The sequence below is a fragment of the Furipterus horrens genome, unplaced genomic scaffold (assembly GCF_987537825.1).
Source record: "Furipterus horrens unplaced genomic scaffold, mFurHor1.1.pri manual_scaffold_11, whole genome shotgun sequence".
NCBI lineage: Eukaryota > Metazoa > Chordata > Mammalia > Chiroptera > Furipteridae > Furipterus > Furipterus horrens.
The window spans coordinates 26,817,788-26,845,094 of NW_028327181.1; the positions used below are offsets into that span (position 1 = coordinate 26,817,788).

The following is a 27,307-nucleotide window of genomic DNA, read 5'->3' on the forward strand; positions in this document are numbered from 1 at the left end:
GCCTGTCCTCCAAGAAACAGGCAACGCTGTGTGGGTGCCAGGGATGGGCAGGAGCAGGGCCAGGGAAATGGATGGGCTGAGGGAGTGCTGGTCCAAGAAGTGAACACTCCAGTTAAAACTCTGTGAATAAAATCCATCAAGTTTAAATGATTCTAGAACTAAGAGAGTTTAGTAAGTTAGATCCTTCAGATAGTCAGCAAATCGGGTGTTCTGCCATTAACTCATCAATTATATTTCTGTTCCAGAAGAGTCAATATGGCTTTTAAAACGATGTGGCCTTAAATCATAATATTACATCATAGAGGTCCTGGATCGCGGAGCCAAAGGTCACTTCTCCACCTTTGTCATGCTGATTCTCCATTGTTTATGTCCTACCAAGTACCCATGAGAGTGCAGGTAACTGTGTGTGCACGTGCACACATTGTCTCTGTCTGAAGCTGGATGGAAATTTAAATCTAAAGCTATTCACTGGTGCTTACTTTATGGAAGACACCCTATTCAGGACAGCAGAAAAAATTTTAAAAATTAGCAAATCTCTTGCTCAATCTCTTATATTCAGATAATCATAACATAGAAAGATGAGACAAATGTAACCTAAGAGAGTTAATTTTTTAACTTCTTTAAAGAAGGCTATGGGATTCCCCAGAAGGAAAGGTCACATCCTTTTGGAGATCACAAAGGGTGTTAACACAGCCAGGACCCAAACAATTCCAATAGGTACAGATAGTTGGAGAGAAGAGCCTAGGTGATCAAAGTCCGCATTAAGGACATGAGGATAAGAAGACAATGTGGAACTCATGCTTATTACTGAGTGTTCCAGCTGTGTGCATGGGGAAGAAAATTTTAAGGAAAAGGAGGAAAAGGAACAAAGGCTAAGAGAAGAAGATATCTGCATGATATTCCCTTTTTGTGAAGGAGGAAATCCAGCACAATCAGGAGTGATAGATTAATCCTTCATGTAGAGAAAAGAAGAGCACTGACATTTCCAATCAACCAACCTGAGTTTCATGTGACAGCCATGAGACAGGGGATAAGGTTCATGTTCAGCTCTACTGGGATCTCCGGGAGGCCAGTGGCATTGTACACTGGGTGGGTGATGCGCCCTGGAATTCCATGCTGTGGTGGCTGAGATGAGTTCTTATTCAAGGAAAGAAACTAACATGAAGAAATTTAAAAGAGCTTGGTGGAGGGTCCACTTAATTTGTGAAGAATTAATGAGTCAAATCCACTGTCAGTAGAAGTGCAATGGTGTGTGTTAATAATCCAATTCTGAGGTTGTTCTGAACATATAGCAGGTTGGGAAGGTGGTTTCCTTGAACAACCATTATAATTCCATCCTATAAATATCTGTTGAGCTTTCATTATGGATATAAATATAAGTAAGTCATGGCTTAGGTCATCAAAAATCTCACAGTCTAGTGGATGAGAGATGTTAAGCCAATAACCATAACATAGTGGGATAAGTGCCAAGAATAAGAGTTGGAGGTTGCCTAACAAATGACACCCCTACTATATAAACCAATTGGAAGACAAATGAATAGTCAGTCATGAACCGGATATCACATTCACTAGGTTTAAATATCATGCTGGAGAATTACGCTTAAATGTGTAGCAACAATTAGCCCCTAAGACTGAACCCCCAAATGAGACACACAAATACTGCTGGCTCTGCTGTGGATGTGCCCACACTGGGGAACATTGCCCTGTGACACATGAGGGGGAGATGCACAATGGAACAGAAGTTCCTAAGAGAGGTCTGGCTCCAAAAATAATGACTGAACAGAGTGGGGTCCTGTCCCCAAATCTACCAATTAAGATGAACCTCTCCCATCTTTGGAGGGATCTATTCAGGGGACAGTGAAAGAGACCAAAGATGTCTGGCTAACTGACTTTTCTTTTCTTTGGCTCACCATCAAGCCTGTGAGAATATGGATAGGAAGTAAAAGTCACTTAAGAGTTGTGCAGGGTGGCAGAGAGAATTAGGGATCAGAAAAGCTGCAGCCAAGTGGCATTTGATTTGGACCTTAAAGTATGACTGGGAGTTTCTAGGAAGGACCTGCAAACAATATAGATCCCAAATGCTCAATGACCAGCAAGGACATAACGTATTGGGGATGACAAGGGATACACTGAGGCAGAATCAGTGGAAAATTCAATGGAAACGTAGGTTGATGCTTGATTCTGAATGACATGCTATGCTAGGATAGCACTTGTGGATATTATCGGGTAGGCAGTAAAGAACAATTGAAGTTGTTTAGGCAGAAATGTGATATGATCAGAATTGCATTCCATTCAGACAACTCTGAACACAGTGTAGAGAATGACTTGTGAAAACATGTCGGAGGGGGTTGATGGTGGGCATTCAGACAGGAAGAGGGTGAAGGTGGGGAGCATAGTTACTGCAGTATTGCATGGAATCCGTTCCCATCCATACTGCCTGACTTTGGGTTTAAATACGAAGAAATAAAAGCTAAATTCAAGGTAAGATGTGTCTTTTGTGTTTAAGATAATTCCTCTAATTTCTCATCATTTATTTCTATAACCTTTGTATTTCAGTCCCTGGGCTCTTCTGCCAACTATCATTTTAAGACAACAAAGAAGTGTTTCACAGGATATTTATTTTCCTTCTCCTGCTTTTGTCTTCACAGTATCTCCCAAAATTGTAGAGATTTCTTCAGATATCTCCATTAATGAAGGGAACAATATCAGCCTCACCTGCATAGCAACAGGCAGACCAGAGCCTACGGTTACCTGGAGACACATCTCTCCCAAAGGTAAGAGAGCAGGTTGGTGTAATGTGTCATGAAAGGACCAGGGGAACTGCTGGCCACAGCTAGGAGGTTAATGGGCTGCTGGATTTGTCTACCAGGCCCTACATTTTTGGTAGCCGGATAATGATGCTACCAACTTCTGTGTTCTCTGAAAGACAGCTGTGTCCTCTAAGACTTCAGCAGTCATACTCGAGGGTCTCTCCAATCCCTGCGGACTGAATCCCAGTTGCTGGTGAATGAAATGGTGGTAAAATGTTTTGGAAGAACTTCATTGGCCATATTTGATGTTGGGACGATTAGCTTTGGTGGCATTGTTCAGATGGTTGTTTTAAGAGACAAAAAACACAAACACAGGATGATAGAGGAGAGCTTCAAATGACCATAGTCCTCAGTGGAACATTTCCAGATCTGTGCTTCTTCCACATTGCCAAACATTGGGTCTCTGTTGCATTGTTGTTTTGTAGTGTTGTTGTTGTTTTACTACGATTAACCCCAGATAACTAAATGGCAAACTTTACTTTGTCTTAATGTTTAGCTATTGTACAGATGAGACTAAGCATCGTTTTGTGCTTTCATGGATTGAACATTAAACTTTGAGAATTTAAGGTAGATGCCATTTACCATTAAGCTAACTTTTATTCGTGTTGCATTAAATTATTTTATATTGCTTGCTATAGTCTAGGCATGCTTCTAAGCACCAAAAATACAGCAATGAACCAAAGCATACAAGTTCCAGCTCTCATAAGCTCACGTTCCATGAGAAAAAATGACCAAAAACTGAATATACAATATAACGGGTGGTTATAAGAATGAGAAAATAGAGCAGTACACATTGACAGAAGGAAAAGAGGTTTGGTCAGGGAAGGCCTTTGAAAAGGGGACATTTGAACAGAGACATCAATAAAAGCACTTACTTTCATAGCTTATTGCCAGTTAATGTATACATATGAATGTATGCACGAAGATACAAGTATTGCTGAGTAGTGAAGATTTCAGGATTTTAAAGGAATTATAGTGGTAGTCGTTTGCTAGGTGTTTGAGGTTGGGTCCCCCCCAAAGCTGACTCTATAAGGTGATTGGCATGCAAGAAGTTCCTCCAGGACTCTTGGAATCAACCCTTGTGGAAGAAAGAGAAAGAAGGGCTGGACAGTTGGCGGAGCTGAGCTGCACTGAAATCAAGTGGCATATCTCATCAGCTGATCTTGTGGGGAATTCTGAAGCTAGGGTGACCCTTCAGAACTATTCCCTCTTTGAGCTGAGGGGGCTGGCCTTCTATACCAGCACAGCAGTCAGTCACTGAATTTGGACTGTCCGCAGAGAGACAGTGACCTTGGGCCAGGCATTTCCCTTTGTAGGAGACAATCCCCATAAGGTTGCAGCTGAGCACTGTCCATCAGCACCACATTCACCCCTGGAGCAGACACCCTCTATTCCTGATAGTGGCAATGCATCACAGTGACCACTATGCTTGGACATTTTAAAATACAAGTTTGGGCTCTGAGTGGGCCCCAAATACCAAATTCTTTCTTTTAGATATTAACAATTCGCCCTGGTAGAGGTCCTCAGAGGAATCATGAGATTTTCAGTGTCTGGCCTGAATTTCTGGGAGCATTCCCATGCCATCATTCCTGATGCCGCCACTGTGAGCAAAAGGACCAGAGAGCCACGCGCATCTCTGCCAGTCTCTTGCTTTGGAATGACCTTAGTGTGGACTGGCTCGAAATCTGGGAGGAGGCTTCAGGTGTGCACAGATCACTTATGATGTAATGTGGTCCTGGGGCACCTCTGAAAGAGGTGCTATCCAAAGGGACAGACTTCTAAGACCATGGTGCACACCACCCATCCCTGCTCGATGCTGAGTTGCCAGTGCTATTGAATGCAAGGGATATCTGTGCCTTCAGAATCTGCAGGACAGTCATTATCCCAGGAAGACTCACTCTGCCTTATGTCAAGAGGCCCTGCGCCTCTCACTCTTGCAGGTCTGCCTCTGTCTCGTTTCCTCCTCTGGCCCTTCAGCTCTTTGTCCTTGTCTGGGTGTTTTCCTTTCTTTCCCCCTTCTTCTCCATGCATCTTCTCCTTTGGTCTTGCCCTTTTATGCTTTTTCCTATTGTTCTTTGCTTTCCCTTTCTCTCACAGCTTTCTAAATGTTTCCACTTTAATTTAATTTTTTTCCACAGTTTTTTCTCTTTCTCCCCTTCTTTCTCTCCTTTGCATGACTACTTTTGTCTTCCCTCTGATGTTGGAGCCCTCTTCCATTCGTCTCAGATTTACACTGTTGTACCTTAGACTCTTCTTCCCGTTTTTGGAGACATCAGGCAGATTCATTTCCCCAGGAAACTTGACCTGAGCCTGGGCCAGACACTACTTTTTTTTTTTTTTTTTTTTTTTTGCTGCTATGGAAACAGAGATAGATCAAGGGGAGGGAGCCGAATAATCAGAACCTACCTGTGGATTAGTGTAATTGAGATGAGCAGTTTTTCCAGATCCTTGGTCCAGATTCACTCTCCTACATTTAAACTGATGAGACAAGCCAAGCAGTAACTAATCACCTCAGGACTCACCAGGGTGCTCTTTTCCTAGTGACTGATTATTTGGAGATCAGAGATGTCATTGGGCTGCTGCCAAATCTGAACTGAAGCTAGAGATCCTTAGCAGTCAGACCTCCACCTTTCCCCACTAAATATTTCCAAAGGAAGCTTATTTCAAACAAGTTAGGACCAGTCTGAGGTTCCTTACAGTCCAATATATGTTGCACCTTAGCAAGGATTCCCAAGGGAGAGAGCTGCTACCACCCTTTGCCCCATCCTGTGTGGGTAGACCATTGTCTCAGTCAAGATCATGCTTAAGCACATTCCCCTGAAATCCCTGAATGGAACGCTGACCGAGGCTAAGCACTTCTGGCAACCCCAATGGCTTTATTGTGTTTTCTCCCTCTAGGCTGATGTGTTTGTCCCATATGTTTCTGAATAATCCTAGTTTCCTCCATCGCAACTTGTATACTGTAACTTTCAATAACCTAAGCCACTTTAGAATATGCATTTTTAGTCTTAACCACCTTTTATGTGGAAAGAGAATGCAGAAATGTTAACCACCATTTTATTAGTAGTGGCTCATGCATTTCAATACGCAGGAGCTAGGAGTGCCTGCCCGGTAGGAGGAGGCTTGTCTTACGGTTGTCTGCCTAGCACTTTACATCAGATAAAAAAAATGTCATTTATCCATATCCAAGATGAAGAAGGAGGTGAGGCCTCCCCAGCTACCTGTCTGCATTGCCATTGATCCTGAGTAGTTTCCTATCTACTATTACTGGTAGCATGATTTTTTCATTTCCCCACATGAAGTTACTACTCCCAAGCGTTCAAGTAGAAAGTTCATTAGCTCTGAAAAGACACCTGCCCTCATCGGCACTCCTGCTTAGGAATGTGCGGGCGCCGCTTGCACCTGCGTGGGCCTTGGTGTCCTAAAGGAAACACCCCCGCCTGGCTGTCTTTTGTGCGGTCTCGAGCTGCATGAATGCTTTTTAGGCCCTTCATCAAATTCTGTGTAAGTGCTAGCACACTTCTCCAGGTGCCAAAGCACCTTCAGTGCGCCCACACTCTGCTTCAGACGCATTCCCCATTCATGGCTGTTTTGTATTCTGCACCTTGTATTTTGTCTTCTTCTAGGGATACAGGAATTTATTTTAGCATGGCCCTTTATCTCCAAGAGAAAACCTTTAGTATTCTTGATTCCCCTGCATCTTTCTTAGTAAACAAAAATATCGTCTCTTCAAATGCATCCAAAGGTGGTTTTTAGGACCTCATGCTTCATAGAAAAGTATCCTCAATACCCAGTTTTTATGTTTCCAGTTTCTGTTGGAGTGTAAGTTCTTTAAAGAGAAGGTTGAGATTCCTATGTTGCCACATTTCTGAGAGCGAAGCATAAAACTCAGTTGAAGGCATGAATCCAGTCACTGATGTGTGGGTTCTGTGACACTGTGGAATCAGGGGACACTGAGTGTCCTGATGCAGGTCCCCTCTTGGGTGCACCTCCCTCCCTCTTTCTCCCATCAGATAAAACACAGAAAAAAAAATACCTCATGAAGGCTACTGGTAGAACACCTTGTGCACAGATATCGGTTGGGGCTCAGTGAGCTGTTTACAGAGATGCTCTGATCTCTAATTCATGAGATTTTGAGACCAGAGCCTGCATCTCATTCATCTTTGATTCTTCACCTCCTAGCACAATGCTCAGCACCTAGAAAAAATTCAAGGAATATTTGTTGCATCAGTAAGAAAGCGCTTATTTGGGGCAGCGCCCCACAGGGGCATGCCTGTTCACCCGGTTCAAAGACTTCATCCCGATTCATGAGGAATCCTCGTCCACTTTGATGTTGCAGTTGAGATCTGGTGTGTTTCCTGCTTAAACTCTGTTGGCGAGTCTTCAAGACAAATTCTCGGGTCTTCACAGGATCTTCAAGCCTTTCCCGAAGATCCCCTAGTGGGAAACCTGCTGTGGCAGGGCTTGACTTCTCCTTCAAGGAGAGACTTTTTTTTTCAAGTTCTCTTTTGCAAAAGTTGAGAAAGCTCACAAGTGACTTTGAAGGTGGGTCTTCAGTGAGCTATGTCGACCCTCATAATGGCGTCATGCGATCCCACTCCTGATATCTGTGTTTCTCTGGCATATTCTTTATCTGGTCTTTCCGGGCACCTGAGCCTTTGGGTGTCTTACTGTTTCCAACCCTACCTGTGCCTAAACCCTCCATGACTCCCAAGAGTTTCAGTGCCTATGGGTTAAAAAACAAAAAGAAAGGAATCAATACCAAAAAGAGAAATAGCATTAAAAAAAAATCGTCCCACTTCCCACAGTGTGTATATGGAGGTGGGACAGAGGTCAATAGGTTGGTTTCCTCCAGGGCCGTGCAAAGACCCTGTGAGCCACAGTGTACAGCGGTCACTTCCGTGTGCCATCCACGCCCATACCTGTGGGACTGTGCAGCCATCGTGTCCTCAGAGCCAAGGCCTCTTTCCTGTCCCCTCAGCATTCCTGCTGTACCTGAAGGGGCCCCGTGGGCAGTCCATTGTCCCAGCCTTTGCTTCTCTGAGTTTTCAAAGACACCAAGTTGCTGAGGACAGAGTGACCGCTGGATGGAGGCTCTTCTCCTGGCCCATGCCCTGAGCTTTCCCCTGGCCCTGCCATGCTCCCACCTACTTTCCCATTTGTCACCCTGACAGGCTTTCCTCCCCAGCCAGGCAGGACACCGAAGCACTAATTGGCACGGGAGGTATCACAGCTTGAGTTCAACCAGGGCTGGCAGGCTCCATGCCTCCGGTGACAGCTCTGTGAAAAAGTGTCAGGAGCAGAGCTCTGGCATGCCGTCGGCTGACGGCAGCACCCTGGCACTAATGAGCAGCCTGTCAGCACCAGCATTAGGGGCCCGTGTGGCACGGTTATTAGGACAGCAGACGAGAAAAATTTCTCCAGCAGAAAGATCCGGGGAAGGGAGGGAAGAAGCACGGAGTGGAACTGACGGGGTCCCCATACACGTGGAGAGTAACCACCCAGCAGGAGAGGACCAATTAAAAAAAGAGAGAGAGAGAGAGAGAGAGAGAGAGAGAGAGAGAGAGAGAGAGAGAGAGAGAGAGAGAGAGAGAAGGATTTTTATATAAGATCTCTATCTGTGCCAACCAACTCTGGACAACTCTTGGAATCTCATTTTGGTTGGATTGCCCTGTAATTAATCGATACAGGCTATAAATCTTTTCTGCAGTAAGCCAAGAAGGAACTCAATGACTAAATTAACTCTCTGGTCATGGCCACCGTGCTGTGAAACAAGGAAGTTATACCTAAGTTCTCAAGTGACAGGGACCCGAGGGAGAAAGGAAGGCTTGGGCTATGGGTCTCTTTGTCGTTTGTCAGGGCAGCCTCCCTGTTCTGACCTCCTGCTCAGCTGCCTATCTGCCTTCTGCTGGAGGATAGAATCCAAGAAAGCCAAACAGCAGGAGCTTTCTCCCATCACTTTGTCCCAGAGGTGGGCATGCGGAGCAGCCAGGGTGTCAGCTCTGTTTCTCTGCTTCCTGAGGGCAAGTGTGAATTTTCCAGCCTGTTCATTATTCTGTGTCAGTCTCAGGACTGGGCAGAGCTGGCCCTTCTTCATTACTTACCAACTGGTTCATTGTGAGCCAGTGATAAATCTCTCTGCAAATGCACTTCTTGATTAATGTGGTTCTTTTTTCTGGGTGTGGCAAGCAGAGTTTTAATGAATTGATCTTGGGTCCCAATGGCCTCCCACACTGCAGACACACTAACAACTTGACCTTCACCCCATCCTTGGCATTGTCACCTTGCACCTACCCATGCATTCCCCCTGGAGCATTGTCCTGTGTGCACCTTTTGAATAAAGTTCTGCTTTTGACTGAAGACCACACTCAAAGGCTTCGGTTAGGAAGCTTCTGATGACATTCCTCAGGCAGAGTGAGTTACCCTTTTCTTTAGCTCCCACACCACCTTGCACACATGCCTAACATTGGAAGTTCTTACGGTTCCTCACAAGCCCCGCTGTGGTCCCAGAGATCGGGGGGGACAGGAGTACCTCCTAGGCTGTGTGATGGATCCTGGCACCAAGCACAGCACCAGACCCTGTTGGTGGTTGTTGAAAAGAAGTATCCAATCTGTAGATGCAGCGTTTTTCCTTTCCTTCTTAAAATTAATTCTTTCTGCTACATAATTTAAAACAACATCAATTTTAATGAGTAAAGGGTAAGACACAGGGGCTTCATTTCTTCACATCACTCTCTACCATCTATCATTTGTTTCCCAAATCATTAAAGAAATTCTTCAGAAAAAGCTCTTCCCTCACTTCACCTTCTGGTCTACCCATAGGACCAAGGCTTCAACTCTTCATCTGCAAAATAAAAACTATAATGTCTTTCTACTATGAATGAGGTGTGGATTCGATGTGCTCTCTAGCGCAAAGTGCTGGTCCCCTAAGGACACATAACAGGTGCCCAGCACTGTTAGCTCCAACAGCCTTGGCCAGCCCCTTCCTCTTCACTCCCACCCATGGGACAAGAACAGTTGGGAGGAAATTATTACTGTTATTTTTGTCTGAAAAAGGTTGAATTCTTACAAAAGCCCGAGCTGAGTCCATTACCAGAATGGATAAATATCCAAAGGTGCTTAATCAGCACCTCCCTAAGCCCTACCATCTTCTAATTAATGAAGGTGCTTGATTAAAATTCCCCAAGTACCCCGAGTAGCTGTCCCAGGAGGGCCAAGTGATTGCTGTTACAAAAGATATTACCGTGGTCATCGATGGTGGGGGAAAACATAATTGCATCATAATGGGAAGTGGCAGATCTGTCCAGGGCAGCAGTGAAGCATATTGTGTAAGAATGAGGGCCCAACCTCCACAAAGAAAGTAATTTATTATGATAAAGATACACCAGTGGTCCAACCTCAAGTATGGGGCAGAGTGATCCAGAAACTATTTAAGAAAATGATTTAAACACAGACATGGAGACCAAGGTGGGAGAGAAGAAAGTGAAGGAAGACATTTATAAATCACTCTTTAACTTCATCATTCTCTTTAACTATAAAATTATAGCTAGATAGATACAGTTATGGTGAAATTTGCTAATGTCAATAAGGGTTTTTGTAAGTTTAATATTTATGTTCCGGTTTAAAGCAATATTATAGCTGTGAAACTTCCTACTTCAAAGAAGAGAAAAATCATAAAAAGACTAGTGGAGAAATTAATGAGTTCAATGTGCTTGAATTGAGAACATATGAAATCAAACCTCAGTCTAGAAACCAAGGGCAGGAGTGCACACCACAGACACTGTTTGTGGTTTTAACCAATTATTTTAAAACCCTTGAAAAATGTTGTAGAATCAGACATCTGCTGAAATCAGACATTGCTAACAGCATCCTCCCCCACATTCCCCCCGAGTCTTAGGCTATTTATGCTGGCACTTGGCGACCGTTACCATGCAGAACTGTTTTGATGGAACAAAAAAGGAAACACAAAAGCACAGAGATTGAATCATCTTCCCTACAGATGCTAACCAACCCTGGCCCCGTAAGATGCAAAGGCTCATTAAAATGGCAGCCCCTCCAAGCTGGGAGACCCCATCTCTGAGGGGCACCCATGACAGACGGTGTCACCACCCACCACAACCACAGCAACCCGCCCACCACACCACCCCTGTGGACCAGTTAAAGGCTTGGGGAGTTCCATGGTTAGTTAGGATCTACCATGACTGCCGTGGGATCTTGGAGGAAGTTCCCATTCAAAACATCCTAGTCACTGGGATTTCAGTGTGTGGGTCTGACTCTGTACCTGCTTTTGGATCCTGTATCTTGTCATGACCTCTGAGGACTGCTTCTTCCCTAGAGTCTAAATTATAATCAGAGTACTTATCATACCCAAATAACAATAACTGACCATTCTTAGATGCTTAGGGATGTGTTGGACATTCTTCTGAATATTTACATAGACGAATGTGTATTTTTTGTATTCATGGTCAGATCCTATAATTAGCCTGCTCTGCCAATGAGCGAGTAAGGCTGGAAGATGTCAGGCTAGTGGGGGAAGGTCACACAGCTCCACTGGCAGCAGCCCCACCCCAGACAGTGTCTCCAGAGCACATGCGCCTGACCACCGTGCTATACAAGCACTTTCCCAGAGGGACCGGCAGCAACACCTTCTTTATACCACAGACCCAGTAAGGGGCCCATAAACCTTCATTTTAACAAATCCCCCAGGTTATTGTGATACACACTCAAGTTCAAGGATTATTGCCGTGCAGTATTTGCTATGTGCTGGGCACTCCGCTTTATATACATTATAGAAAGCACCCTATAAGTAGGCATTAGTTTCATTTTAGCGATAAAGAAATAGAGGTTTGAGGGGACAGCTTGCCCACAAATGGTAAATAGCCAAGGCAAAATTTAAATCCAAGCCATTTTTATTCCACGATTCACTGTATTAATGTGTGTTGATTTCCTGTCTGATCTCTAACCCATTGCTTCTTCTAGATCAGAGATGTTCAAACAGCGTGCCACAAGAATTTTTAAAACATGCACTACCTGAGTGTTTAGTCGGGGGCACTGGCCTCTTCTCCCTTAGATTGCCAAATTAAAAAAATGACAACAGCCAACACAAGAGCCATCTAGTATGAATGAATCAAAATTATACTTATTTCTGTCATATCAGCGTGTGTGTGTGTGTGTGTGTGTGTACTACAGTGTTATAGTATTTAGTTTATGTGTGCCATGAGACGAAGAAGGTTGAAAATCACTGTTTGAGATCTTGGGGACATGACTGTTTTCTGGTTCAGACCTCCTGCCAGGCTAGGACATTGGATTGTCCTCTTCTTCACAGTATTCTTACAAAGCCATCCAGACTCTTGTCCAGGTGATGGACTCCAGGTTGGGCAGTCCGTCCTCCCCGATAATCGCAGGCTCCTTTCAGTGACATTTGCATGAATGTCTGTACACAAAGGACGTAGCCCGAGCATAGAGGGCTGACCGCTCTTGGCTCTCAGGTGAGTTCTCCTCCTCCCACTGAGTATGCCTTTTTGGTTTTACGCTCTCTGCCCCCTCCCCTCCCCCTTGACCATGGCCCACAGCAGTGATAGAGCTGCTCTCCGACTTGGTTTATTTTTTCCTCATGTTAAATACTATTATCCACTCACACAACGGCATGTCCTCTATTTTTATTGTCATTATAAGGTTGTTGCACACTTTAACAGCTTTAGATATGGAACATCGCTGGATTTCAGGGTATGGTTTTCGTTATCCAACCCCATTTAGTTTTCCTGCACTTCCTGTGGTATTTGGCATGCTCCATCCTCCTCGTGTTGTAAAATGCTTCTGCCACGGGAGCCAGGGTGGTTGGAAAGGAGTGAACAGAATGCCAATTCAGCTCTTCTACAATCGAGGTTCCAGCTCCCTTCTTGGCTCGGCTGCACAGGTTCTCCAAACACTACTTACTGCACAGTCGGCTTGGTCATTGCCATGGCATTGGGGGTCAGGAAGATGTATCCATTTCTTTCTTAAGAAGATCGCATTGGCCCCTTACTTCTCTCCAATAGAGGCTGATTTCTCTCTGCTCACCCCTCCTCTAGCCCTGAGAAACAAATTCCTCTTGCCTCTTCTAACAGAGAGTTAAAATGAATGACTTTGGACATTGTTGTTCCTCCATAATAGATTCAGGACCCCTCCTGTTTAACTGATCTGCGGCCCAGGAGCCCCTGTGTTTCTTCCCTAATTCCCTGCATCACTGCTTTGCCCTTTATGGAATGGTTCGCTGGGGTCACTGTGGTGGGAGCTGTTTGGCCACAATAGAGTAAGACAAATGGCTTTCTCCCTCTATTGATTTATTTATTCCATCTCATACCATCCCAGAGAAGGATTTAAGCAGAGAAGGGGACATGAATTTTGCCCCCAGGAGAACTCCTCAGCAAAACAATGTTGAGTCTTCATACACTGATTTATTTATTCACTTGATAATCATTATGGAGCACCCGCCACCAGGCACTGTCCCAGGCACTGGAGGAACATGAATGGATAAAGCAGGCAAATCCCCTGGCATCATGGAGCTTACATCCTAATGGGAGAGACAGAAAATAAGCCTATTGATAAGTAAACCTTATAATGTGTTATTGGTATATACTGTGGACAATTAATCAGGAAAAGAGCTAGAGGTTATCAGAGCATGTGCATGGGGTGTGATCTCAAACAGAGTAGATGGGGTGGGTTCATTAAGAAGATGCCCCATAAAAGTTTGGGGGAGAAAAATGCTCCAGCAGGAGTATTCTTGGAATGGTTAATGGTGAATAGAAAGGCACCCAATCAGGACACATCTGGCATGTTAAAGGATCGCAGCGAGGCCTAGTGGCTACAGAAGATTGATTTAATACCTGCCCTCCTCTCGATGGACTGTAAGCTTTATGATGGCAAGGAGCATGCTGCATTGTGTGCACCTGTGCTCAGCATGGTGCCTATCCATTCGTAGACATTCATTAAATATTTGTTTAATACATGAGTGAATAAAATAAGTATGGTGTTACAGTGTGAGTAGTTAAATAAGCACACTGGTAAGTTACAAGGTTCAAATAAGAAATTATGGTCCCGTAATCAGTGGTTTCAGGTTCCAGAGAATGACATGTTCAGTGGCTGCATGTGACTGAGGCAGAGAGGAAGGTCCATGGAGAAGAAGGATCCAGGTAGTTGACAGTGCAGATGCCTGACATCATCAATGGGAACGTGGAAGTCACCCCCACTAATGGCTGAGGTTAGTGACATGTAGGGCTGTAAGCCAAGCATGAATGCTCTGAAAGAATCAAAAAGAGATCAGCACATCAGCCATTGACCACAAGGAAGAGGAAGAGTAGACACAACATTGCCAGAGGACAATGACTGGAAGGAGCAAGGGTTTTCAATAAAGATGTGAAAGAGGAATGCTTTCCAAGAGATCTTGAGGAGTGAGGAAGACCATCACCTCAACCTCAATGCCGAGAAAACAACCTGGAAATTTCTTGAGAGTGCTCGTGAGGAAGCGCTGAGTGCAGAAACTGCTGGGTTTAATTGATAAGGGCAATTCAAGAAATACTCACCATAGAGGCTTCGGGCCTGGGAGACCATCGTGCTTAGGGAGCGGGTGTTTTGGGGACTGCAGAGATCAGACCTGGAGGCAGAGAGAAGTGAGGAATGAAGGTGTGTCACAGCACTGACGACGGAGGGGAGAGGGTCACACTGCATGGTCAGTCAGCAGCAGGAGGTGCGAGGTGTGTTGGAGGCAGTCCCTTGTCCTGATGGAAGGCAGTGAAATCACATCTCACAGGTTTCAGCTACAGCATATCCATGGTAAGGGATAGAACTCCCTGTTTTCCTGAACCTGAAAGGTGGGGGAGGGGGATGACAGCAGGTATCTGTTGGCAAGGTCAAGCCTTCTGTGAGCCAAAGCAAGGAGACTGACCTTCAGGGTCATGCGTTAGCAGGAATGGAGAAAAAGAGATGGCATGTAGAGATATGTAGAAGGCTGAATTACCAGAACCCGCTGATGGGTTTCATGTGGTTCGGAGTGAGGTAGCGGTAAGCTACAAAGGAATTCCACATTTCTGGTTTGGCTTCCATTATTGCCTGTTTTGGGGGACTAGGGATTATTCATCTGACTTTTTGCCCATGTATTTATTAGAAAATAGGCAGAATATTAGAAGCTAGCTGGTGTCTGATTTATTTCTAACTATTGGGCCATGTGGGTAAGCTCCCCTTTCTCCAAAAATGGTCATAGCAACCCAGACCTATTTATTTATTTATTTTTTAGAGAATCAGGATTTATGAGATTGAACAAAAAGGATGAAGTGCAACAGAGGTATGATAAAAAAGCAGGACGAATCATCTTTTATTCGGTGAATATGTATTAAGTACCTAAAAAGTGACAGTGCATATTTTGATGCTTTGACCTGTGCTGTGAATGCAGCATTCAGAGCCTCTGTCCCACAGGACCACAGTGTGGGACTATCAGTAATATATGACAGATTAATATGCACCCTCATGTCAGGGAGAGGTAGTACCAGGGAGAAGAATAAAACAGAAATGGGGTAGAGAACAAAAGATAGTGCTACTTGAGAGTATTGAAAGAAAGCCTGAGCCGAGACCTAGAGGCCTGAGTGAAGAGAGACTGTGAATGGGACCTATCAAGAGAGAGTGTTCCATGCAGAGGCATCTGCAAGTCCCAAGGCCATGAGTTAGGGATGTCTTTATGTGTCTGAGGAGCAGCAGGAATGTTAATGCAGAGACAGGTGACAGAGGATGCTATAAAGAGAGCCAAGAGTAAGATCATGTAATGCCTTGAAAACCATGTTAAAAACTTTGGAATTTGTTTCAATTCAAAAGAAAAACACAGACAAGTTTTAAAGAGGAGAGTGAAATAATTTAATAAACTTGCATAGTTATTTTAACTGCTTGAAGGGAAAGACGGGGTCAAGGGTGGAATAAGTGCAGCACTTAGAATACCAGTTAGGATACCATAGCGCTAATCAATCCATCAGGAAGTGATGCTGATGCAGGCTGCAGTGCTGGGGTTAAAGACGGTAAGACTATGTTGGATCCAGAATTGATGCTGAAATTAAAGCTCAGATTTGCTGATTGAGTGCGTAGGAATTGTAAGAAAGAATTAGGAATCCAAAGTGACCCACGGATGTGTGGCCTGTGCCCCTGGGAACTAGTGTTATTATTTCCTTCTATGAAGAACCCCAAGAGGGCAGGCTTATGGGTGAAATAAGGAGCTTGGTGCTTTAGAGATATGAGTAGACATTTTGAGTAGAGAGTTGGCTATGAAAGGGTATATGGGCTAGAAAAATAAAGCTAAAGGTCACCAGCATTCACATGGCATTTAAAACCATGAGGCTGGCCATTGCCACCTACAGACAGGAGATTGATGAGCGTTCTATGGGTTAGTCTTTGTGACATTCCAACATTTAAGTGTCAAAGTAAGAGAACGATAAGTTCCCAAGTATCCTTCCAAAATATTTCTCCTCAGAGTCCTAACAAATTCCTTCTCATGGCCACCATCTCCCTAGAGGTATTTCTTTTCTTGGAGAGAGGAAAAAACAAACCTTGATTGCTAGAGCATGCTGTGAGGTATGCAAGGATTGGGGAGAACTGGTTTCATTGCTCTCTGTGTCTCTGTGTCTGACCAGAACCCAGCACCCCTAAGAATTCAGTGCAACTGAGCATGACCACAGTGTTTTCTTCAACATCCTTTTGCTTCCTCTGGCTTTGCAGCCAAGTGCCCACATTGACCAGTCCCTGTTCTGCTCTTGAATGGTCACATTTCTTTGTGTGTTGACATGTTTTCTCTCTTTATCACAGCACTTCGCTAGACCTCTTGATTTTGGTCACTTAGGTGTTGTCATGGCAATGACATCCTCAGCAAAGTGGCTCTACTCATGTTGTCATGGTTATAAGGACCTCTTGATGAGAGCCCCGCTTCATTGTCATCATGGGGACAGCAGTAAGAAACCTGCAGATCTCTTGGCGAGCTTTAAATTCTTAGTCTAGAAGCTAGTGGCTTTGTCCCTGAAAATGCAAGGGGCAGTAATTAGAAAAGTAGCAGCATCCTGAAATCGTTAGGTTTTATTCATTAAAAAAAATAAGAAGAGTAAAAGAGGAATTACCATCACTATCATATCATCGTCGTCATCATTATCACTGTCATCATCATCACTGTCATCATCATCATCATCATTGTCATCATCATAGCTAATATTTTTATTATAGGTTGGCTATGTTCCACGCACTGTTCTAAGTGTTTTACAGAATGAACTCTTTAATTTTCTTAATGTAAGTGTTATTACTGATCTTTTATAGATGAACAGATTGAGTCACAGAGAGCTCACTTAAGTAACTTGCTAACATGTGAAACGGCCGAGACTTAACCAGGCATTTTGGTTGTAGAACACCCATTCTGAACCCATTAGTCGGCTGTTCACTATTATTCTGCTTTATTACTGATAACAGAAATCAAGATGTTATCAGCTGGTAACTCAGATAATCTTTTTTTCCCTTTTTTCTAGAATTCAAATACTTTATATTTTTGCACCACTTTTGAGTTTTGATATAGTTTCATAACTTAATTTGATTCCCCAACAACTGTATGATGTTAGAATTGCTATTAAGCTTATTTTACTGATGAGAAACTCAAGTTTGGAGACTCTGTGACTTCCCAAGGAATCCTGACTACTGAACTGTGTCAGACTAGGACTGAATACATGATGATCTATTGATTCAGAATCTAGTGTTTTTTAATGCCCTGTGGCATATCATAGCATATCATAGAGCCCAACATTCAGCTCTGTAAGGAGAGTGGCCAGAATTGCTGCCAGCTGTGAGTGCTGTTGGTGATGGAAGGTAAAAGTGGCAGGACTTGGCATGTCATTTAAATAGCCATTCATCCTTTTTGGCCCACCTCTTTGTATCCTAAAAACTCCAGTGATAACTCCATTGATATTAATAACTAATAACTTAATTGTTAAAGTAGGTTTTTTTCTATCACAATATAGGCAGAAGAAGAACAGCCTTCACTCGGTTACAACTACTGGTCTTGATTGTATGCTTCTTAGAGCAAGTCATTTAACCTGTGTGGGAGAATCCCAATACGAGGTTAATTAAAGCTCTATGTTTATGCTGATTTTCAGAAAGTGACAAACACAAATAAGTTACTTAGAATCCGCCCTCTAAGAAAGTGCAGATTTTAAGGCAGAAAAAGTTCAGGTCTATCCGTTGATAGGTCTTCTAATTTGAATGCAAGGAGATTGGAGACAGATGTGCTGAATGGGGTACAATAAGGTTAACAGAGATGATGAAAACAACAGTAGCAAAGGCTTATAGTGCTTTTATAATGTGCCAGCACTTTACCTATATGAACTCAATCTTTGGAAATACTGTGCGAATTTAAACACTAGTATTATCCATATTCAACAAGTTAGGAAACTGAGGCACAGAAATGTTAAAGACCTTGCTGAAAGTCATGTAGCTATCAAGAGAAGACCCTGGAAATTGCCTCTTGTTTTCTGGATCTGTCTGTAGATACTGGCATGCTGTCTTCACGGGTATAGACTGTGTTCCTAGAACTGGGTCTGAGCTTAATCAGAGGCAGGCATGGGATGTTTACCTTCCGAGCCTTGAGTTTTGATGAATTCGCTTTTTAAGTTGCGTCCCCTTAGCCACAATGCCCACCCTCTCGGAGCCGTAGCCATCTTGTCTATACAGTGAGGACCTGGTAGGCTTACTGGAGGGACTACATGAGATAACATGGGTAAATGCATGCCCTGTGCCTGGTATAAAATGTGTGTTCAATAAATGTTTGTCGTTGGAGTGGTCACATCAAAGGTGGTAAACAGCATTAGACTGTGCAATTTAGTCCTGTCCTTGGCAAGAGTATATATCTTATTTTTAAGGATAAGCAGGCCGCTCATAACACTTGAATAAGGTTCAAAGGTCATACATGGCAAGTAAGATATGGGTGTCCGACTCAAGTGCCTTAATCTAATACAGAGTTTGGCCTGTGTAGTGTCCAAGGGACCGCTTGACAGCCTTTCTGAGAGCCTCAGTTTACCCTTGAGTCAAACCTACAGCCTCTTCTAAGATTCCCAGTGGGCATTGTGGGGAGTGGGTTCTAACTAATGTCTCTTAAACAAAGAGTGAATGCCTGCCTTCCCACGCTTTCCTTTACCTGAAAAAAAAAAAAAAAAAAAGTTCACAATTAGCAGCAACCAGCTTGGATAAAAACAGAAGCTTAATTAAAATAACAGAAAGTGACCGAAATGTAACCAAAGTAATACTTTGTCCTAGGTTTTACAACAGAAACTAAAATAGGACAAAATTTCTGCTTTAGAAAGATACCTTATCTGTAACTGTCCAGCCTAAACCAGGATGTGTTCTTGTCATGTCTACATCAGCAACACTCCATACATGTCAAATGCAGTGCAGGTAGCTGTCACCAGTGATCTCCGGTCTGCGGAGATGTGAGGTCTGGCAGAGAGCTCCCCCCCTCCCACTGCCACTTCCAAAAATAGTAGCGTGGAAATAGGGTCGATGCCGCCCACCAGACTTGATAATATCAAGCTTGCGGCCGTCCTCATCTGGCGAGTAAACATAGCTTTGTGGTTGTTGCCATGTGCCGTTTTAAAATGGAAACTCTTTTCTTGGCCTAACGAATTATTAATGGGGCAGCCTAAGTGGGGCAGGCCTGTCTGCGGCCGTCCCCAGCACCATGGCGGCTGGGTGAGTTGAAGGCCGGGAGACAGAGAGCCAGGAGGGTCACAGTGGTGTCGCTTTCAAGATACAAGTTAGATACAAAAGGGAATTAAAAACTTCATGTTGAGTTGTTGTCACTCTACCCGGGTCTCGCCTCAGAGGTTTCTACAGCTGGAGAACGCTGAGAATTCAGCCCTTTAGAGCTATTACAATTCATAGTGACTATAAACTTCCCACTGTGCGGATAAAGGAAGGGAGGTGCTTGCCAAGCGCTCCGAGGGGTGCATGCAAGTTATTTCACCATCTGATAATATACACCATGTTGGGAAACATTAGGGGGAAAGGGAAGGAGGGAAGAAAGTGAAGAGTGTGTGGAGAAGCTGACAGCCCATCATCAAGCGTCCCCTATGAAACTCGGGTTGGGGCACCGAGTGCAACAGAACGGGCGTCCGGGGTGTAATGCCCCCCCCTTCATTAACAAAGGGTTTTGTCTCTGGCCCACACCTGAGAAGGGAGAACCTTCACCACGCAGTCTAACGTGCCAGGGCTGCACGTGGTGAAAGGAGGGGGCAGGGGATATGGGTCGTGCACAGCAGTGTTGTTGGGACACTTGGTTTTCCTCCTTGCTCTGCCAGTTAGTAAGTGGGTGACCCTCAACAAGCCCATTCACCTCTCTGCACCTCTGCTCCCTCATCTATCAGATAGGATCAGAATGAGAAAATTAGCAGTCCCACATCAAGGGTGCCTTGTCACCATGAAAACATCATGGGCATTGTCCTTTTTCAAAAGTTCTTTATTAATCAGGCATATTCTCCAGGGAATGCCAGGCAAGGCAAGAAGGCAGGGAGGAGAGGTGTGAGCAGAGAAGAAGAGAAACATCTCAAACAAAGAGGTTTTAACATTTTTGCAGCACAAAAATAAAAAAGGAAATGATGTGACTGTTGTTTGTGACCGTTGTTCGAACAACAATCGTCATTTATTCCAGTTACTTTTGTTAAGTTTTACATTTCTTTGTGCAGCATAACTAATTTGAAAGGTCATCTAAGAATTTCACAAATGCTACATAGAATGTAGTAGCCCTAGTGCTGACTGGTGTGACTCAGTGGATTGAGCACCAGCCTGAGAACCAAAGGGTTGTTGGTTTGATTCCTTGTGAGGCGCATGCCTGGGTTGCAGGCCAAGTTCCTAGTTGGGGGTATGCAAGGGGCATTACACATTGATGTTTCTCTACTTCTCTTTCTCCCCCCTTACCTTCTCTCTAAAAATAAATAAATGAAATCTTTAAAAAAGAAGAAGAAGAAGAAGAAGAATATAGTAGCCCAAGTGAGTTTGGAGAGTTGAATCTGGACCTTGCTTTCAAAGGACACAACTGTGCAGAAGAGAAATCAAAAGGGAAATCACAGGTACAAAGCAGCTCAGGATCGGTGCCAGTTTTAGAATGCGGCTGAGTTTCTTACTTCCAGAGCGTCATGACCTGGGATTGGTAGACTATGCCAGCGGGTAGGATCTTACCTGCTAGCTGCTTCTATACAGCCTCCGAGTTCAGAAAGAACCTTACATGTTTAAATGGTTGAAAAAATAAAAGAAGAATGATACTCCATGTGATGTGCAAATTGTTTGAAATGTAAATGTTAGTGTCTGTAAAAAAGCTTCCTGATAACACAGCCACACCCCTTTTTGTCTCACGGTGTTAGAGTTGAGTTATTGCAGCTAGACCGGGGGCTTGCAAAGCTTAAAATATTTATTATATGGTCCTTTAGAGAAGAAGTTTGCCAAGATCTGTACTTCATGAAGACTGGCCCTCAACAATTTTGATCACCGCTTTTACAATGCTCATTGTTATCCACACTGGCTTCCTTTGCTCTCTTACTCTGTGAACTTGTAATTATTGTAGTTCTCATATACATTCAACCCCCATATCTCTGTCTTTTCAAGACTGACCCCAGGCCATTCCCCTGTGGCACCTCTCTGGGCCGCAGGGTTTTGGTCCCTGGCAGCTATGTCTTACCTTGGTTTTGACCTCTGCTACCTGGTGGGACTGATTGACTGGCCTCAGAAGAGTACTTTGCTGATTTCCGAAACTATTCTGTGTTCTATCCTCTTTAACTTTGAGGGAATCCTTGTTATTTGGAGGCTTCCAAAAATCTCGCCCTAGTGCTGGGTGTTTGATCTTGTCCACTTGAAACATGTTTACTGGTCTGTTGTTGATTCCTGTTTTATCCTGGGTAAGGTTTGTTAAGACATTGTTGCTGTTTTTCATATAGCGTTTTGGGGTAGCATCGCAGCCTGCCTCCACTGGTAGTCTTAATAGTGATACCATCTTCCAGGAGGAGCACATTTGTATTACATCAGCACCTTCCAACCATCCCATGCCACTGCAAATGCCTCAGCTGTTCTGTTTTCACACCCAGACTTGACCGTCACCAGCAATTCCACTGGCTCCACATTTCTGTCTGAAACGTCTGTAGCTCTGAGTAGATTTGTGAAGCCAAGGTGATAGGACGTAGTGTCCTGGATGATCCCAGTCTTATGAGTCTACTCACTTTATTACATTCCTTCTACATTCCTCAGGCATCTCCTAAGAACGATAGTCTTTCAGAACCCTATCATTATGATTTCATAGTTTGAAAAATACTTCTCACATGTATAATAATAATAATTTGACCAATATGAGAAAAGGATCATTTTGTCAGAGATTTCTATATAGATGGACTTTGAAATCTTGTCACTCACTTTCAGAAGTGAGTCCCAATTTTTGTATCACAAATTAAGTAGTGATTATTGCTACCTTTTGGAGGTGCAGGTGTTATTTATATTCTCCTTCGTAGCTTTTCCACTTTTCAGAACATTTAATAGGTGTTTGCCACAGTTTTGTCATCATGCACTTAACCTTCCGAAATAGATTTTCCATGTTAAGCTCTCACAAGACGTGATTGGAACTGACAACATGTTGAATTAAGAAGACGAGGTCTTTGGTGAATTACCATCAGCATGCCATTCCTTAGACTAAGCCTCACCTAAGGACAAAGCTGGGGTGTATTAATTCATCTCCCCCTTTTCTGTGAATCATCATGCCCCATGTGGTCTTAAAACTCAGTGTTAGCAGAAACCAGAGCCATGGCATTTCCTAGTTTCTGTCAATGGGATCAATTCTGGAGCAAGCTCAGATCTTAAAGTCACCCCACGAGGATTTCCGGATGCGGAGGTCATCATCCCTGCTTCTATTTTCAGTAAACACCATGTGAATCATCGTCAGATCTTTGGGGAGATGGAAAATGGCAAAGTCCTCCTGTGCTGCATCCATAGGAAGCAGAGAATGTTATTATACACCTATCAAGCTATAATTGTTCTCTGTGTGTGCACGTGTGTGTGCACATGTGTGTGTGTGTCTTCAGTTCCTGTGTATCTGTTACCTTCAGACTGTTCTTCCTCTTCTGTGTAGCTAAATTGAATGGAAAAGTGATGATGTTTTAGAATGAACAGATGCTTAGCATTCAGTACTGAGCATAGGACTAAAATGGGAGGGGAAGCTATCAAAATGAAATTTGTTGTCTTTTCTCTCTTTGTCTCTATCACTAAAATACTCTGTGCCCTGCAAAAGTCCCTTTTATCACTTAGCTAAGACACGTGGGACTTAGAAACAGTCCCCACTGCAAGAGTTGGCAGTTAAACCGTTAATCTACCCATGGTGGTTCTTCAAAATAATTTATAAGACTGCTTATCATCTCATTATTAGGGCTTTTAAAAGGGAACCTCTGGGAAAGCTTGCAACTAATTAATATCCATCTTTGTATACATGGTCTGTTTGAACAACATAGTGCTGTTGACAAACACCAGAACGTAGCACTTAATGACCCCTCGGCCATCAGCAATGCTGCCATTGCTGAGCACGGTCTCCAAATACTTCTCATGGAGGTGTCAGGCTTTATTTAAATCAGTTTTTCGACTAAAGGAATATGTGTTTAGTACTTTAGACAAAATTTATGAATATAAACCCATCAAGAGTATATTTATTTATTTACTACTCATCTAACTCATGATGCTTTGATCCAAATGGTTGTTTATAAAATAAAATCTGTACCTGAAGAAGGATTTTGCTCTCATTGACGTTATTTAAAAACATCGTTACGTAAATTTCCTGAGCATGCACTCTGCCAAACCCTCTGTAGAGTCTCTACATCTATGATTACATTTTACCTCATTGGAGCCCAGTGTGTTAGGTACCACTATAGCCATTTTACAGATAAGAATATTGAAGCTCACAGAACTGAGGTGGCTTTCTCAAAGTCTCACAGATATCATTGCTGTGGCTATTTTTTACTCGCTTCTTTGGTATCTATAGAAACTAATTTGACATAGAAGAGAAACAGCACAGTGGGAAGAACATAGGCTAGGGATCAAGCAGACTTTTGTTTGGATTTTTGGATGGCTTTTTAACCTTTTCCAGCTGTTTAGTTATAAATTGGGAATAATATATATTTCTAACAGTAGGACTGAATAACTCATACATATACTAATTATAGGCATATAAGAGCATTTAATCAACAGCACTGAGGATTACTAGTGTGATTATGAAGAGATGATGAGAAAAGACTTATCCTTACCTGAGTCAATTTAGGGATGGACAGAGCAGGGAAAATAATCTTGATTCCAAAGTGGAGGGAGAAAAGCCATGGCGCTGCTGTGGAAAGGTACAGAGCACATGAGCCTGGCTTAGTGGGCTGTGCTGGCGTGGAATCATGTCCCTGGATCCACTGAGATACTCCTGTGGGAGGGATCCTCCGTCCCATCCCTGGACTGGGGGCTGGTTTCGTGCCATCTTCCTAGTGAGCAGAATGAGGTGGAAGCGAGTCTGGGTGACCCCCAAGGCCAGCTCCCAAAAGGCCATGGATTTCCGCTGGTTTCTTCTGGAACACTCTCTGGGGAGTTTCAGGCCACCATATAAGAAACTCAATTGCTGTAATACTGTCATATGGAGACACTGTGTGGGGAGGCCCTGCAAGAGAGAGAAATTGCAGGACCCCAGACCCCCCTGGCTCCGCTCTGGGAGTCCGGGGAACAGACCTTCCATGGGATGCCAGCCCCAGCCACCATCCATCCCCCTGCCTCCTGCTAGACCATGACGAGATCGCCAGCCACGCCCAGCCAACTCCAGCTTCATGAACACAATAATAGAACTTCGTAAGTCTCTGTTTTGGGGGTGGCTTGTTACCTGGCAGTAAATCACTGGAACACAGGCACATCCTATGTCCACTTAGGTATTGCATCGTCCTTCTCCTTCCCCTCGTGCCTTGGTTTCCCCTCTGTGCTGCCCTTTTCCCTGTGGCAAACGGCAATGTGGACCTAATTATCCTGGTCACATGCAGGCTTTTCCATGCCTACAGCTGATGGTCTTGAGTTTTCCTTTAGGATTTCAATAACGTGTGTGAACCCAGGGTTTCTATCTGACTTCAAGGAGCTCCACACCTGCAGAAGGCTGGGTCAGGAGCTGGGACCTGGAAAGTAGCTCCCTGCTCCCCCTGTCTCTAGGCCACGGCACCCCTGGTACGGGGGTAGATTTGGAGAAACCTGTCGTGTAAAGTTCTTCGTTTCCAGCCCACATGTTTTGGTCCATACCTCCTCTTAAAGCCCTGCTTGCTCTCTGTGTCTCGGACCGGGCAGCCCTCTGTGGATACTATTCCCACTTTCTGGAAAACGCAGGCAGGGAGACTTGAAGCCCTTCTCTGTCATTCTCTACAAATCTGAAGCAGGGCAGGCGGATGCTTGGGACCCTCCGTCTCTCCGTAGCCTGAGGAAATGAGAGCAGAGAGATGTCTGGAACACTTGAGCAGGGGATAAAAGCTTCATCCTACTCGCTCAGCCTGTCCCATGCCTGGGCTCTGAGTAAATGAACTGAACCATTTCCACAGGGTTGAATTCTGACGGCAGCTCAACCATGCCCTTGTTTACTGTTGAAATAATTACTTCTTTGCCATAATATTAGCTCTGAACCATGACTCCATTACCATTATCACTGGAATATTACCCATTTATTATCTCCCCACAACCCAGAAGATGAATACTGGGCTTCAGAGACCAATTGTTTTACAGCAGGCAGGATCTTGGCGTGCGCTGTTTAATAAGGTAAACTACGGGATAGCCAGCATTAATTTGTCTGTAGTGCACTCCGCTCAATCACTCCTAACCTGTGAATCTGCCACCATGTTTGATGTGCACTTAACCAGTGAGGAGGGGAGACGTCGTATGAGAAGGGGATGGAGCCCAGGGGAGGGGAGAGGAAAGGATGAAAGGGAGCAGGCCCGTGTTCCATGTGTGAGTGCAGGTGAGGGAGACCATGGAGGTGTGGGGGTGGGGGCAGGGGAAGCAGAAGGAAGCAGGCAGAGGACGCTCACCCCCTGATCCTTTGGGCAAAACTCCAGAGACGATGTGAAGGCGGCGTGATGGTTTAGACAGAATCCACATGCCTTCGCTCTCCCAGCTCAGGTGTTGGGAGATCCGCTGAAACCATGTTGGGTCACTTTCACTGTTCTCTCCTTCTTATTGACATCCGTAGTGTGATCGCAGCAATGAGCAACAGACAGGCTAGGAGAGGCAGAAGACGTGCAGACAATGAGATTTTCCTCTGGAATGAGGGGCTGGAGAGATCCCAGACCCGCAGTCCCCGCGCCTTGCAGAGCACGCAGGACTGCACATGTGCCCACGGAGCCCAGCGCACGGAGGAAACACAGTGGGGAGAGGAGCAGCTGAGGAAAGGGGTTTCTACATCAGGCCTCCCTTACCACCTAATTCCTGCTTCTCCAACCTAAAGGTGCCAATACTTCACCTGCGGACCTGTTAAGATGCATATTCATATTTGGATGTAGCAGGTCGGGGGCAGGGCTGGAAATTCAACATTTCTAATCAGCTCCCAGGGAGACTCATGCAGCCAGCGCAGACCAACCTCACTCTAAGGGGTGAGCACCTGCTACAAAGAGAGGAGCCTCTTCTATGGGAAGCAGCGTTGCCTCTCTGGAAACGTGGTCACTGGCCTGTGTCAGAACATGCTCAGAGCAGCAAGAGAAGACAGCAGCACCGTCCCCACTGCAGAGCTAGGCAGACGAGCGGAAATGTGTTGCTTTTGCTCCATCAAATCTGGAGACTCCCACACCAGCCCTGGGATGAACAAGGCATGGAAACTTCTCAGAAATATTGTTCTGAAACAATGAAAAGCAGGAAGACTTCCAGAAATTGGTGCCATAAATGTTAGGGTAGAATGCATTGCATTCCTGAAGTGTCCTAAGACATTTTTAGATTGTAAATCTAGGCAGAACCAAAAGGGCTTCAGTGAAACTTTGGATTCTTGAAACCCCAATCTAATCTTCTTCTCTAAGGAGAAATACATTCTCTTCCAAGCCACTCGAGTGTCCAAAAATAACCTACTTTCTGGATCTTGAAAACTGTCTCTACTCACAGCTTTAATATGTACCCCAATAGTCAGGGATGAAATTGACAAAATTTAGGGATTTTTTTTTTTCATTAAATAGTGAAGTTGACATGCATTTCAAAAATCTTACCCTCTTATTTGTTTTCCCATGTACTACTGAGTTTTCCAGGGGGAGAGAGAGAGAGAGAGAGAGAGAGAGAGAGAGAGAGAGAGATTGATTTATGATTTAATAGGTAATCTTGGGAGCAGCACTAATTGGCACACAATATATATTAAGAATTTATTTTACTGCATATCTCCCCTAACAAAGTCTTTTGTTTTTTCCATCTCGAAAACTTATTTTTATCATTATTTTTATCTCAAGGTA

At 44.1% G+C, this 27,307-nt stretch overlaps 1 protein-coding gene across 6 annotated transcripts in view; it reads left to right on the top strand.

Moving 5' to 3' along the window:
* Nucleotides 1-27,307, top strand: part of NTM (neurotrimin) — a 941,188-nt gene that overhangs the window by 819,983 nt on the left and 93,898 nt on the right. For all 6 annotated transcript variants that reach the window (XM_090291030.1, XM_090291029.1, XM_090291032.1 and 3 more), the window contains exon 4: nucleotides 2,649-2,774. In XM_090291030.1, coding sequence (XP_090147156.1) covers nucleotides 2,649-2,774 — 126 coding nt within the window. The remainder of the gene's footprint in view (nucleotides 1-2,648; nucleotides 2,775-27,307) is intronic.